General features: G+C 34.5%; 1 protein-coding gene across 1 annotated transcript in view; it reads right to left on the reverse strand.

Annotated features, from left to right (window-relative positions):
* The window catches only part of opcml (opioid binding protein/cell adhesion molecule-like), a 311495-nt gene extending 300197 nt beyond the window's left edge, over window positions 1-11298 (reverse strand). Inside the window, exon 1 of the mRNA XM_056467602.1 lies at window positions 11060-11298. Coding sequence (XP_056323577.1) covers window positions 11060-11120 — 61 coding nt within the window. The 5' untranslated portion in view covers window positions 11121-11298. The remainder of the gene's footprint in view (window positions 1-11059) is intronic.
* Window positions 11299-17080: the final 5782 nt, after the last annotated feature.

Consider the following 17080-nt stretch of genomic DNA (forward strand, 5'->3'; position numbering starts at 1 on the left):
GTTGTAATGAGTAGTCATTTGAGTTACTGTTGCCTTTCTATCAGCTCGAACCAGTCTGGCCATTCTCCTCTGACCTCTGGCATCAACAAGACATTTGCACCCACAGAACTGCCACTCACTGGATATTTTCTTTTTTTTGACCATTCTCTGTAAACCCTGAGATGGTTGTGCATGAAAATCCCAGTAGATCAGCAATTTCTGAAATACTCAGACCAGCCCATCACCATGCCACGTTCAAAGTCACTTGAATCACCTTTCTTCCTCATTCTGATGCTCAGGTTAAACTGCAGCAGATGGTCTGGACCATGTCTACATGCCTACGTAAATGCATTGAGTTGATGCCATGTGACTGGCTGATTAGTCAGTTGTTTTAAGCAGTTGAACAGGGGTACCTAATAAAGTGGCCGGTGAGTGTATTGTGTTTATGGTTACCTTATTCTAATCTTAGAAATTGCAGAATTGATTTAACATTAATACAATGAAACCGTATTAACAACAATGAAAATGTACAGTAACCATTTCATTGATAAAATAAAGTGAAATAAAATTAAATATAAATAAGATGAAAAAAAGATACTGATGCGAGCATTAAAACCACTGAAATAATCAAATTTGCCCTCTAGCATTATATTTTTAACATAATTTGTCATATTTTACTTGTGGCACCAGTTCACATATATTCAATACATGTTCAATATATATTGATACAGCTTTAAATCAAGTTCATAGTTACGGTTACCAATGCTTCATATATATTTTCAACAGTAAGGAAGAAATATCTAACAATAAATAATACAAAAAAAAAATTAAATAATAATAATAATAATAATAATAATAATAATAATAATAATAATAATAATAATACAAAATAAATCAAATAAGTGTAATTTGCAGCAGACAAAGATGTAATGCCAGAAATCACAGTTAAAATCTCAGCTCATGAAGGTCTACTGCTTGCTTATTAATAAAAGACTTAAACACATACTTTTATCAATTACTAGGTGGTCTCTCTGATTCATTTTATGCAAGTGATCACAATCTCTTTGTTTGGGGGGGGGGGTATGGGGGGGGGTGTGCATCCATGAACTTCTGCACACTTTCTTATACTGTACTCCTCCTCTTTACTGCAGCTGATGAAAAAAGAAAAAACCTTGTCGTGAAACCAAGTGGAAACTGGAACAGTGAGAACGCATGTGTCCTTTAGCTGCCAGTTTGATTAATAGATCCATTAATCGAGAATCAAAAAATGTAAAAAGACGCCCTGCAGCAGCCGCACGATATTTAGCATAGTTTACAGTGTCATTGAGAAGTCGTTTGATCAATAAACACTTCAAACTTTTGAGAAAGTTTAGACTACGACGACAGAGCGGTCAGAGCAAAGCATGTCCATTTCATCACAGAGTATTTGAAGTTCCTCATCTGCAGACTTTGATATTGTTGTGAAGCAGTAATCTGCATTTTGTTTACTCCATAAATATATTACCATCAGCCTCCATCGGAGTGATTCTGTAAGATGTTGCCGAGTGCCTGAAAGATGTTATTTCAAGGCTCATTATGCCTCCAAAGGCTGAGGGAGCAAACACGCGTTTCCAGAAGCACTGAGCTGTCAATCATAATGAATTACTTATATTGTTTACAGCTGACAATAAATCTATTGTTTCTGTGGGTGGAACAATCTCACTGGTATGAAAGTTACAACCAGGATGATGTACTACTCTCAAAATGACACTTTAATGGTGGCCATCAAAGTTTGAAGTGTGTGTGAAATTCATATTTACAGTGTTTATTTCGCTAGTGCACTTTTTTTTTTTTTTTACAATTAATCTGGGCAAGTTAATACACTGTTTTGGTAATCTTCAATGAAAGTCTGACCATTTAAAGTCAAGATTCTATTCTGTTGACGACAGTTTGATGATCTGAAAAAACATACCATGGAACATTGTGACTGAACAATCAGAATCAATTATTCCAGACAGCTGCATAATAAGTTTGATTAATTGACAACAATATTTTAACCACACCCCTTTAACTATTGATTTGACACAAAGGACTGATGCAAAAAAAGAAAGCCTCGCCCCCTACTTCAGTCACAAGATGGCGCCATATAGTCAAAAAAAAAAAAAAAAAAAAAAAAAAAAAAAAAAAGAGTACCATGACAGACAACCATATACAGTAGATAGAAATATGATTGTATTAACTGACGGTCCTGACAATTCAAAGCACATGGACGCCCCTGCATTATTATTTTCAGTGGTTGTTATGCGAGAATAACATACCTTGGAATGTTATGACTGACCACTCAGAATCAAGTATTCCAGAAAGCTGTATAGTAAGCTCGATTAGTTGACGTCAGTTTGATGGCTTCAGCCACAATATTCTTGATCACGCCCCTTTTACCATTGATTTGACACAAAGGAATGATCCACAAAAAGAAAGCCTCGACCCCTACTTCAGTCACAAGATGGCGCCAAACAGTTAAAAAAACAGTAGCGTGACAGACAACTATATACAGCATACATAAAATGTTAATGTATTAACTGACGGTCCTGATGATTCAAAGCACATAGATGAGCCTGTGCTATAGGGTTTTAGTGGTTGTTATCTGAGAATAACATACCTTGGAAAATTGTGACTGACCAATCAGAATCAAGAATTTCAGACAGCTGTATGATACGTTTGATTAATTGACGTCAATATTCTTAACCACATGCCTTTTACCATTGTTTTGACACAGAAATGATGTGCAAAAAGAAATCCCCGCCCCCTACTTTAGTAACAAGATGGCACCAACACTCAAAAAAAACAGCGTGACAGACAACCATATACAGTAGATGGGAATGTGAATGTATTAACTGACGGTCCTGATGATTCAAAGCACATGGATTCGCCTGCGTTATTAGTTTCAGTGGTTGTTATCCGAGAATAACATACCTTGAAATGTTATGACTGACCAATCAGAATCAAGTATTCCAGACAGCTGTATAGGAAGCTTGATTAGTTGACATCGGTTTGATGGCTTCAGCCACGATATTCTTAACCACAGCCGTTTTACTATTGTTTTGACAAATTAATAAGCAAAAAGAAAGCTCCGCTCCCCTACTTCAATCTTTTATAATGCTTATTAAGGGCTCTTTAAAAAATACAACAACATAACTTGCAAATAAGGAGCCATCAGCCTTTCATTTTTTGTTCCAATGGACTGCAACCCCTGGAGTGATTACTTAAGGGATAAAGCACATCCAGACATTTGTTATCACATAATAACCCAACAGGCTTACCTGCAGCTGTTGTATAAGCCTAAAAGGATTTGTACTGTGAAATTAACCGCCTGGATGAACTTTATCCATCTACTTGCAACAAAAGATAAAAATTAGATAAAAAAACATTGTTCTGAGCCATAATGTTTAATACTTATTAACTTATTTATTTAAATCACATGCAAAACTGCTGAATGGAACATATATTAACCTACTTCAGTCACAAGACAACCACATAGATATAAAATCAAAGTATACGGATGAGCTTGTGTTATTAGTTTCAGTGGTTGTTACCTAAGAATAACATACCAATCAGACTGAAGTATTCCAGCTGTGTAATAATTAAGATTAATGACACGGCAATAGCGTCAATTACAGCAGATTAATTTTGCGGCTCCATGTTAAACTTTTCTACATCTTTTTGACACTCACTATTAAATAGCACACACACATTGATTAAATGATAAACACAGGTCACGACTGAACATGTGTTGTGATCTCTGACTCAGAGTCTCCAAACAAGAACAGACTTAATCGATGAGGTTAATGTTAATGTTGACATTTCAATAGATAGGGTTAATGTTGACATTAAACAAATAATTAAATTACTATACAAAATTACATAGTAGTTAGGCTGTTGCATTTTTTATGTTATCACTATGCTCGTGTTTATAATAGGTCTATTGGAGTGTGGGACGTATAGTGTATGGAGTATGGGAGCCATATAGTGGGATTCGCAAGTTACTGGCATTGTTACTTTGGGGGCGATGGGGTCACAGGCTGAAAAGTTTGAGAACCCCTAATGTAAACAATATAAAACTATTGAATACATCATATGAGAAAACTGTTTTGGTCAAGTTGTAGATAAATCACACAACATGGACATGACCTAGATTAAAAGAAGGTGGCCAGAGTGACCTTTTCTGACATAAACTGGGTTCTAAATAAATCAAATTCACAAAAAAATAAAGCTTGGCAGCAGGTGTCGAGAGAAAGAAAAATAACACAGTGCTTTAGGATGCTATGTACAGTACATGAAAAAAAAAGAAAAAACATATTTAAGTGAACAGATTATACAGGACTGTAGCAAGGAGCAATCTTTAAGATCAGAGCAGTCAGCTAGCAGTTGCTCTTTTTTTTCCGGGTCAATACATAGTGTAAATGCAAAATTTGGCATAAACAGCATGAAAGCATCCTGCCTTTTATCAGAGTTCAGGCTGCTGGTGTTTTAATGATGTGGAGGAGATTTTCTTGGCACATTGTGGGGCCATTAGTAGCAACTGAGCATCATTTAGACACCGCAGCCTACCAGAGTATAGTTCCTGACCATCTCCATCCCATTAGGAGTACAGTGTACTTGACTTCCAGCAAGCCATGACACAAAGCTCCAATAGTCTCAACCTGTTTTCTTGAACATGGCAGTGATTTCACTACACTACACTGACCTTCAATGACAAATAATAACTTGACTTCTAGTTGATCATTTAGAAAAGTTTTTGCCCACAGGAGAGGGTATATCTTCAACAGGATAACGCTCCTTCTCATACTTCACCATCAAAGTTCCTGAAAGCAAAGAAGGTCAAGGTGCTCCAGGATTGGCCTGCCCAGTCTCCAGATATGAACATTCTTAAGCATGTCTGGGGTAAGATTAAGGAAGAGTCATTGAAGATAAAAAGAATCTTGATGAACGCTGGGAGTCCTGCAAGAACTCTTCCTTTGTCATTCCAGATGACTTTATTAATAGGTTATTTTTATATATTAATGTTAATTATTTTTAATATTAATATTAATAATTTTTTCACTGCACCATGACTTTATTTTCAGTACTGTACATTATTTATCTTAAAAGACAAGACTTTTGTCTAAGCAAAGACAGACATTACTGTCCAAATTAAATAGTTAAAAATCAAGGCATGATCATATTTTATTTTGGTAAAATAAGCGTAATCTGGAGGCCTTTGCCTTTCATATAAGCTACTTCTGATACCAAATAATCAACTAGAAGTCAAGTTATTATTTGTTGCTCCAACTTAAATAGGTGACAAGACTTTAGTCAGGTAGTGTATGTTTTTCTTATTATGGAAGCCAGTGGTTACAGCTTTCTTTAAAATATATTATTTTGTGTTCAAATGAATAACAAATAACCACTTAAGAGTAAATGTTCATTTTTGAGTGAACTATCCCTTTAATAAAGTGACCGTTGAGAATATGCTGTCAGGAAAGTTTTACAATCCCACAGACATGACTAAACTTATTATGGTGGTGTGATTTAAACTGCTGACATGAAGCAGACTAAGAAGACAAATCTGATCTTTCAGATGCAAAGCGGTTTGTTGAAAATGTGGATTGGGGTTGAAAAAAAAAATACAATCTTCTTATGTCACTGAAAAACGTCTACTGTAGATAATACCTGGAGAAAGCTTTACATTTACATTCAGTATCATCTCAGTGGCTGCTGCACAACTTGAAATAGAATGGAACTTTCAGCCAGTCGTCTGAGCTGCAAACACCATGTGACTAACCAGTCTATCTGATATTGTCAAGAAAGACATGTTCCTGAGTCAACTTACCCCTTACGGCACGTGTCTGGCTCGCCATATCACTTTATGTGGCCTGTAAGAATTTAAGATTCACACCAAACGCGAATTGAAATATTCATGCGAGTAGATTACAGTACATGCACAAGACATTCGGTGTGAATGCTCAGAATTTACTTTAATCTCCTCTTTTGTGCAAGATATTCAAGATGAACAGAAATTTGCAAAAAGCATCCATGATGAGACATGGTGCTTTGTGTTTGGTGTAAACCCAGCATTATAATAAAAGTCTATGCTAGAGCTTGGCCAATAAAACGGTATCGGTATTTACTGACCGAAAACTATGTCAGTAATAATAAAAATTAAAGAAAAAAGTTTGGTATGAATTTTCGGTATTAAGTGCTACAGTTTTATTAAAATGTGTCTGCTGAGCCCACGAAAATGAGTGCTGTGACAAGCAGGAGTGAGGAGACTGTAAATAAAAAAGGATGTAAGGATGTCGCCAGAGTGGCTTTTTGGTTCCTTTTCTTGTGCATCCCAGCCACTAGCTCCCCATCTAAAAGAATTTTTTTAGCATAGGGGTAATATAGTCATTCAGCTTCACAATTTGTAATGTTGTATTTGAATAATTATGGTTGTTTTTTTTATTTGAAAGCTCAAATTTGATTATCATAATTTGCTTTGTTTACAGAGTTTGAGGTTTACTGTATTGTTATTGACACCTTACAGATGATGATCTACCTTGAAGTTTGCTTTGATTGTTCAGCATGTACACTTTACCATTGCACACACATTATCAATTTTGAGTCTCTTTAATACTTATTTTATTATAAGACATCCCATTTGTTTAATGTATTTTTGTTTTTGACTAAGTAATGTTAGTAAATTAAAATAAAGTGATTAAATAATTTTTAAAAATCCTAATATTCCTAAATGAATTGTAGAAAAAAAAATTCTAGATTTATCGATACCGAATGATATTAAACATTATGTACACATTAATCATTGTATCGCCCAACCCTAGTCCATTCTGTTTTATAGAATATAAACTATATATCTCATAACGCATGTTTGTTTTGTGTGTTTATTTGTCGTTACATGTCTTTATTTATTTTGGAGAAATTTGGATTAAATGATAAATGTAATCATGTTAAAATAACCCAGAGTAGTAACATCTATTTTACATTTATGCAAATACATGCATTAATTTGTTACTTTAATATGCTAGAATGAAATAAAAAAAACAATTATTCAACAATATGTTAAGGAATATTACCATTTATACAGTTGTACAGTTTTAACTGTTCTATTTAGATTAGTCATAATGCTGAAGTGGCCTTCGGACTTTGACAACCCAGACTTAAAGGAATAGTTTACCCAAAACTTTCAGAAATTCACCCAAATGCAAAGTTCTGTCATCATATATTCAACATTTACTTGTCACAAACCTGTTTGAGTGTCTTTCTTCTTTCAAACACAACATATGATATTTTGAAAAGGTTGAAAACCTGTAACCATTAACTTCCATAGGATTGATTTATCCTACTATTGATGTTAGTTGTTACGGTTTTCCAGCTTTCTTCAGAATATGATTGTGCGAATAAATAGTGAGTGAATTTATATTTTAGCCTAAACCTGACATTAACTATAAACGTATCCCATAAAACTGATTGGATGTTAACTAAGTGAACTGCTCTAGTGAAATGATGTTAGCTGCAAAACAGTACCTACTCAATGCCAAGGAATTTCTGTGATATTTAATCACTGTACATGAATAATCAACAGAAGTGCTTTACACCTGATCTTTTCACTTGTAAAAATGTGTTTGTGCTCTTACAAAAAAAAAAAAGGCACAATTTTCTGACGTAAACTCAAAAAATAGATTCCTCTAAAAATGAGTGTTTTGAGGCACGTTGAAGATCAGATGACTGCATGTCATTTAATTTAATGATAAGCAGTTTTTTAAGGTTTTTAGCAGTTTATTCAGTGTAGTGAAATAACTTCTGCATTGCCATCCATTAAAAACGGCCTCGGGTCTTTGCACACCGCAGCAATCATTTCTTTTTTTTCTGCTAACCTTGGAGGCTTGCCTTAAAGCAGTGTTGGCGCCAGCCAGACCAATCGAGTATCGGACTTGAAGCAGTGCAAAAAAGGTTTCAAATATGTGTCCAACTTGAGACACTGCCATCAAAATCATTTATGCATCTAATAGAACACATCAAATGATATCTGTCACTGGTTTATACTGATAGTCTATTAAACGGTACTTTATTACTGTAGTACTGTAATAAACAGTACTTGAGCTACTTAAGCAAAATAAATTATTATTAAAATAATTACAAATATTGTTGCCGATCAGATTAATAAAATCAAGAAACTAAAAATATAAATGCCTAATTACTTCTAAAGCCCCAGTCAGAACACACAATTTTTATTGTCGGTTACGAAAGTCACTGTCAGATTATGCGATTTTTTTCTTGATAAAATCTTGACTTGTCATGGGTAACAGATGTGCCAGAGTGTTACACGAGTGCTATTTCCCAAAGCAGTCACAAGTGTTGCTATAACAATATTTCTTATCTCAATTTCAATTTTTTTTATCTGATTTTAATCTCAATAAACACTGATGCTTTCACACAACTAATAACTACATTACTTAAAAATATATATATATATAAATTAAACATTTTTCTTGGAAAAAAATATCTTTTGGAATATCTTTTGTTTGCTATGATTTTTAATTGAATTTTTATGTATCTTTTGGTGGTCAGTTATCTATAAACAAGAATAACATTTCAGGTGATTCACCAAAACAGAAAGTGCCGTGAGATTGTGTTGGTTTGTTAAATAAAATAATAATCTATCCTAAACAAAATGAAAGTGAAATATTCAGTTTTAGAGAAGCCTATATTAAACTATTTTAACTATTAATTACCAATTTAAATAAGCAGGAAATGCTTTTGCAATGTATTCGCAGCACTGAACATGTTCTCAGATTACCTCGGAACAACAAACTCTGGTGGAAGGATGAGAGAACTCAGAAATTCGACGTGAGAATGAAGATGTCTGCATATTTGTGCCAGTCTGTCAGATAAAATTGCTTAAAACACCTTAATGTTTTAGAAAAGGTAGTTAAAGTTTGCATGATCTTATCCACCCGTGACCCACCCATAATTAAACATGCAGCCTATTTTTTGATTACCTGACCAGCGCATTAATGGCATGCGCTGATACAACTGAGAAATTATGTGTTCCTTGTGCACAGTGTCTCCCACGTGACGGAACTCGTCGAGAAGAACGAGAATAAAATGAAACATGCTTGACTTTTTGCAATGGTGTCATGAGGCGTCGCAGGAATGGTATCAGTTGTGGTGAACTATGCCACATTACACAAGAAGAAATTATTAAATCCTGTGCCACAATGCCCATTTGTCATTTATGAATCCCCACAACACCCTACTTCGAAGGAAATCTTACCGAAATTGTGACAAATTCCTGTGATCTGACCAGGGCTTAATACTATTTATTAAATACATTACATAAATGTACAGTATATATGTTTATTCAATTACATACAATTGTAAATGTTATATGTAACAAATAAACAGAGAGCATATAATATTAAAACATTACAATAAACATGATGATAATGAAGATTATTATTGTAATTATTGATAATTATTTGACTTATAATTATGATGAAGATGATTATTATTATTTTATTAATATTACTATTATTATTTTATTAATATTACTATTATTATTTTATTAATATTACTATTACTATTATTATTATTATTATTATTATTACTATTATTGTTGCTGTTATTATTATTGTTGCTGTTATTATTATTGTTGCTGTTATTATTATTATTATTATTATTATTATTATTATTATTATTATTATTATTATTATTATTATTATTATTATTTTGCAAATGCATTACTGGGATAAAGATATCATGCTACCCTGGACCATTTATGCAAAACCTGTAGAACCAAGATCATCTAATATTTAAAATAAAGCTCAGAATTCAAGGCTTAATACTTCTCTAATTTTCAAAATGTTTTTTTTTTTTCTTCTTTTTTTCCCCCAAAATTATAATTATTTATATATTTTCTTCCCGTCGATTATGAAATTAAATCACAGCTCAGGGCCTTACTGTGATCAAACAGGGGGTGCCCTTTGATGGTTGGCCAACACATTTTGGCAGTGTGCTAATTAAGTCAAAGCAAACAACCACCTGTGAATAAAAGTATCAAACCGGTGGCTCCGGTCCTGCAGTATTTACCTCTCTAAACCACTTGCTGAGTCTATTAATTAGGCAACCTGGAAGGGAAAGGCAATTCATTAAGCCGTGTGACGCAACACACACACTGTGACCTTTGTGAATGAAGTATAGGCAGAATGACATTTTTTTTCCTCTCTCATATGTCTTTATTAGTTACTTTTTGAATGTCTTCTACTTTTGCAATCACTAGTGCAATTCTAAAAGAGCTCCCTGCTCCGAGAGAAACCTTACTTCTTTTAAAATTGAATATTGATCTGTGTATGTGTTTCTGTGTGAATGCAGTGTCACAGAGAATTCAGGTTCAAATTTCAATTATTATGACTCATATTCTCTCTTTCTCTTTTTTTTTTTTGTAGTATGAAATGTCCCTGTTGCCTAAAAAGCTCAATATCTTGCCTGAGGTAACTTGTAGATAACAACCAAGCGCTTCTGCTTACCCTCAAAAACACAAAGTCAGACAACAATTACAATGTCTTTGAAATATAAAGCATCCACAACGCTCATAAATAAATCTGCTAAAGTACTTCACATCAAAAATACAGATACTGAACAAAAAGGGCAGTTCAATTTCTGCCTTCAGTGAGAAAAAAAAACTGCAATATAAGCTTATCAGAATGCCAAAAGCACACTCTGTGTCCTCTGAAATGACTCATGGATGCGAGTAAACGGTGACTGCGTGATGTCTTGTGCTTACTCCGTTCAGTTTGTCTCCACTGTCATTCTCGATTAGTCTACCTGAAGTGAGTTTCGACAATTCTCCGGGATGTCCCTTGAGTAAAAAAAAAAAAACACGCACTGCATGCAACCTCCAAGTCATCCCACATCACAAACATTCTGCACACTTAGTCTAAAACTTTGATCACATTTGAAATGCACCATGCTTAAATAAAGACTTGCTTACTTCTCCCCTTCATCTACCCCATAAAGCGTTTAGGTGCAGCTTCACCATGCAAAGTATAAATGATAACGTTACCTGGATAAACAAGCAAAGCAATCAGCCACACGGTGAAGATAAAGCAGGCAGGATTGCACATTCTTCAAACTGTTCTCTGGATGCAGCAGCCGGTGCTTCTTTCTTTCTTCCCTTAGGTTTTCTCCACACAAACACAACCACCTGTGCTCTGTTTGCTGTTGTTTTTTTTGATCAGCGAGTAATTATAGCAGAAAACGGCTTATTTTCACCCTTGGATAAGCATGGAGTGGAGTGGAGGCAATTTAAATCCAGCACAAGTTAAAGCGGCAGAGAGACTGAGCTCCCATTGATTATTTTCATAAGCGGAGCGCGCTCAGCAGGCTGGCGGAAGGGAACGTCCCGCCTCCTCTGAGCTCCGATTGGCTGAGATTGTTGGCTGTCTGTCAGCAAGGGGTGTCTCTCTTTTTCATGCTTCGCCTGGACCACTAATGCAAAGCTCTGCAAGATGAGAGAATGAGAGAACGAGCAGCATCTTCAATAAAACTGGCGGCCAGCCTCCTAATATTTGGTCTGTCACCACGAACTGACAGACATGTCTGGAATTGCTCTGTTCCCTCATATTATGGTGCTTCTATTTAAAGATCATGCCTTTCTTATTTGTGTAATTGCCTGCTGTCAACACTGACTATTGGATCCATGCCAAGACGCTCAAGTCCCTTTGCTGTGATAGTCATCAGTACTCTGACAAAACTCTCAAGGTGACCTTGGACAGCTTCTGTAAATCTCTAGCTGCAAAGATTTACAATCTGCATCTCTAAATGCATTTAGATGAACAAAAGCAGGGCTAATAAATGTTCAATTACGCTGTGATGATAAATATTTTCTCCCAAAATCATTTGTTATCGTTTTAAATGACATTAATCACTATCTGACAGAACTCACTAACTCTCAAAACTGGCAAGATAAGATCAACGTCAAGCACAATGAAAAGTCAATGACATGCAGTACACTAAAAAAAACACTTCATAATCACTTTAATTATTCGTTTTGACATGTGCTTTAATATAATGAGCATGACATTGAAAAAATATTAGGACAAGTTTGCGTATATGAGTATTATTGAGCATGTTTTGTCTTCTGATAATTTTTTTTATATAATTAATACATATTTATTTATTTATTTATTTATTTCTTTGTTTGACATGGACATCACAATTACACTACACAACCAAATGCATTTGTTTAAGTGTTTTAGCACTTATGCTAATTCTCAACTCCTGTCCACAAGAGGCTTGACATAAAATGAAAATATAACGGATATATATATACACAACATTATAATTCCTTATATAAAATTGCTGTAAGACAAAAGCAAAGGCGGCATGATCAAACAAACTAATAGTAGACTATTTGTGCAAACATTGCTGTTTGGTTTTTAATCAACTTTTAAGAACACTACTAAAAATAATTACAAATATATTTACATTACTTTCTAATTTTAGGCTAACAGGTAAATCATTCCACAATTTGGTTCCCTTAGCAGAGAAAACAGATCGACCAAAAAGGGTCTTAAACTTTTGAACCAGACTAGATCAGAATACAGCATTAGAACATGATTAAACATTTAAAAAACTATTTAAATTAATTAAATTTAATAAAATGATCGAAACTGAAAGGGTTGTGTTTACATAAGACCTTACAATGATGCCATCGCATAGGCTTTAAGTAAATAATTTTATTTGCTTGTTCATTTATCGAGTTCATGGTGTAAACATGATGCAATGCAATATGACAAGTGAGAGAACATTATTGTGTGCATGTATAATTTTGCAGTTTGATATGTTAAAAATCTTCTAATAAAACAAAGACAGTTTAGACTTGGCTTGACCTTCTTACACATTTTTAACATGACTATCACATTTTAAATTAATGTCTAGAGTTATGCCAAGATATGTAAATTCATTCACTTCTTCAATAACTTTATTGTTAATCAGCACCTCAAATGTATCCATTGCAGGCCTATTTCTATTAATAAAACAACACATTTGTTCATTCATTCATTCATTCATTCATTCATTCAGTTATTTTCTTTTCAGCTTAATTCATTCATTCATTTTCTTTTCAGCTTAATCCATTTATTAAAGAACATGCAAACTCCACACAGAAACGCCAACTGACCCACCCAAGGCTCGAACCAGTGACCTTCTTGCTGTGAGGCAACAGCAATTTGTGTTTAAGACAAATAAATATAAGATTTTACTTTAAAATAATAACTGGAAACAGTAAATAACTGAAAAAAATATAATGCAAGATAATTTTAGTATAATAATAACTAATAAAATTCAATTTGTTACTAGTTAACTACATTAGCTATCACAAACTAACAAAGATGAATAATTCTTAAGCATTTACAATTATTCAACACGTTAACACTTTGTAAAACTTGCTAACATTTCATTAGTTAACATTATCTCTACTCTATTCATTAGTCTTGGATAATTTAAATATTGACTAGCACATTACTAAATAAAAGGTTACATGTTGACACTAGTGGTAATATTTACAATAAGGTGTCAAAATTAGCCTACATTAGTTAACGACCAAACAATAAATTATTCTAAAGCATTTATTAATCTCAACATTTATTAAAAGTTAATATAGTTAACACAATGCGGCAGTTGCTTCTAATGGACCATTAAAAAAAGCCTTCTAGGATGTTATAATACGATTCAGTTAGCTTTAACATTTTGCAACTACTGTATATACATTGTTAAAATCATATTTATACACAAAATATGGGGGGGGGAGAGAAAGAGAGAGAGGAAATTGGGATCAGGGCTCAGATTCATATCCCAATAAGAATTTTTTTTTTTTTTATCCATGACAGGACACGGGAACTATCCAGCACCACAGATTTAAAAACTCAAAGGGAGTCTTGTGTTTAGTGAGCAGTCCTGAACTCAATCACACAGGCTTCATGCTCAAATATTTGCTGTACTCTTTATCCATATGGGGTAAGATTATCAAAGCCAAAGAACCAGAAGAGTCTTTCTACAGAGCTATTTCTGTAATATTTTACTACAGTTGAGCAATGTTTTAAATATGTTCATATGTTTGTTACTGATGGGAATTTTTTCTGTTATTGACAGGAATTTTGGCAGAGTTGTTATTTTGCAATCACATTTTTAACCAATGAAATGTTCTGAGAAGATTATTTAAGATTATAAAAGCCATGAGCCAATGTTCTGTTATTTTTGGTCAATTAAAAAAAAAACTACCCTGCAATGTTCTGGGGATGTTATTATATGGTTGTAAAATAATAAAACAAATATAACCATAAGAGAACCATCTGTATTCTGGAAATGTTATTTTATGATTGAAATAACCTAAAACAATCATGTGGAATTGTTCTATATAACAAATCGTGGATCAATTGGTACCGGGCCACAAAAGAAATCAGAAAAAGTTTTATTTATTATTAGAGTCTGAATCTTTTATTTTGAAAGATCTTTTATTTTGAAAAAAAGACTGTATTCACTTGGTTATTTCTCAATCACTTGAGCGCTCAAATTTAACCCAACAGCAGCAAATCAAGTGAGAAAGAGACGTCTTTGCAAAAATTTCTTTGCTAAGGAGAAAAGACCTAGTGAGGGGCCTGCGAACTGCCAAGGAAATGGATCCGCAACTCATTTGTCAACAATCAGGTGAATGCACCCTAACTGTGCTAGAAGATCAACTGCTGGAGATTGCAAATGATGGCGGCCTTTTAGGGGCTGTTTTCATATTGCATCTTTTCCAGAGTTTGCGCAAGTTAGTTGTGCTCACAAGTTGTATGACGCGCTTATGACTTCCAAACGCACCCAGTTGAATGAATGCCAGAAGCGGTTGAATACAGAAATGATTTGTCAGCTTGTCATCCTCTAAGAAAATGGTTTATGATCACCTTGCAACCTACAAACCCAAAATGTAACCCTTAAAATGACAATTTACTCACTATTTACAAACTCTCAGGTCGTTCCATTTTTTTATGAGTTTCATTTTTTCTATGAAAGATATTTTGAAAAATTAAAAATCCATATTAGGAAATAGGGCTCCATGATATTGGAAAAATCTAACAGAGTGACATTTTTTTTATTCTGGAATACATATTGCGATACGACTACAATTTCACTAGATGAGATTACAGTAGCTACTGTATTTGGAAAGAATTGATCATTTTTAGATTAATTGGGATGATTCTGTAGGGTAGTGCACAAAATATAATAAACGATCTACAAGCATTGACAAATTTGATGAAGAAAAAAATACAAATGAAATAAACAACATTTTATTGTTTTCAAAGGAGTCAAACTGTATTCGGGTATACAGTAATTGAATAATCAAATGTAAAATAATATTGCATAGTCTTCATTTTATAAACAACTTAATAAAATGGATTGCTATTAATTTGTCAAAGTTACAAGCGGTACAATTTCTTATGCCTGAATGCTTTAAAAACCCTCACACAGTCATAGGCCAAAAAAAAAAAGCTTGCAAAATGATCAATTATAATCCAGACTCAACACTGCATATACTCGTAATGTGACTATTGCGAATGATCACACTGCGATATTGATGCTGAAATGATACAGTATATTGTGTAGCCCTAGTAGAGAAAAACAAATACTATGGACATCAATGGTTACAGGTTTCCAGCATTTTTCAAAATAACTCAACAGAAAAAAACTCACAAGTTGGTTACAAGTGAATGCTAACTGATGACATAATTTTCACTTTTAGCTGAACTTTGCTTTTAATTTGTGACCTCGCGAACTGCCATGCAGTTGATTCACTGTGCACTGGCTCTTCCATCAGCACAAGATAATTTCGTTACAAATATTTTGCTGTCCTGCCTCAGGGTTTCTCCTCTGCTCACTTCCTCTGCGCTCTGTTCAAGACAGAAGTGTGATCTCACTTCCAGAGAATGCCATGAATTCCCTGAATATTAATTGCACTCTTACTGGCATGTTATGAATTAAAAATGAGCAAAAGCAGAGGGTTTAATCGAAATATTACCCGAGCTCTTAACAAGTCTGAATTGCACTGCAAGTACTATTAACCAAACGCTAAATCAAATCCGGCAAGGTCACCGAAATGCACGTTTTTAATGGTGCAACTGTCAAGCTAATTCAAAACCTGCCCTACCTGTGCAGTGTCCCGAAGAGGCCATCCACACATTCACCAGCCGACCCATGACAATAACTCACGCTGGAAATATGCTCCCTATTTCATAAAGAGCTTATCTACTGATGTATATCAAAATGTGATGCAAATGCCACCAAATCTTTCCATTCTTTGAGGGGAGAGTGTAAGTTCCGCGAGTAACAGAGCACCAGCTAAACGGTACAGATAAACCAGATAGTAATTTCACAGGGTGCCGTTTGCGGTCCTGATAGGAATCATAATTGATGCTCGCGGTGCTAACGTTTGACAAGGACATATTCTTTGAGGGTTTTAGACAAGCCTCTCTGGATGATTAATACCGCTCAATAGAATAGGACTACTGACGACATGTAATTAAGATTATGATTAATTTATTTGAGATTACAATAAAATTATGAACTAACATGCCCTTCAAATAACTTAAAGTGGCCAAACTATTGTTTCAACCCAAAAAAAAGTCAACTAAAAAAATGAAAGACAGAGATATGGGTGAGTGAGTTTATGGATGGATTGGGATGGATAGGGATGGATGGGATGGATGGATTGGGATAGATAGGATGGATGGATAGATTGGGTCGGATGGATGGGAAGAATGGATTTATGGATAGAAGGATGGATGGGGATGGAGGGATGGGGACGGATGGGAACAGATGGATTGGGATGGATGGATGGATGGATTGGGAAGGATGGGGATGGATGGATTGTGACAGATTGGAACGGATGGATGGAAACGGATGGATGGATTGGGAAGGATGGGGATGGATGAATTGTGACAGATTGGAACGGATGGATGGATGGGGACAGATGGACGGACATGTGGATGGGGACGGATGGTTGTAATGGACGGGGAAGGATGGATGGATGGATTGGGACAGATGG

The sequence above is a fragment of the Danio aesculapii genome, chromosome 10 (genome assembly GCF_903798145.1).
Source record: "Danio aesculapii chromosome 10, fDanAes4.1, whole genome shotgun sequence".
In the NCBI taxonomy this organism is placed as follows: Eukaryota; Metazoa; Chordata; class Actinopteri; order Cypriniformes; family Danionidae; genus Danio; species Danio aesculapii.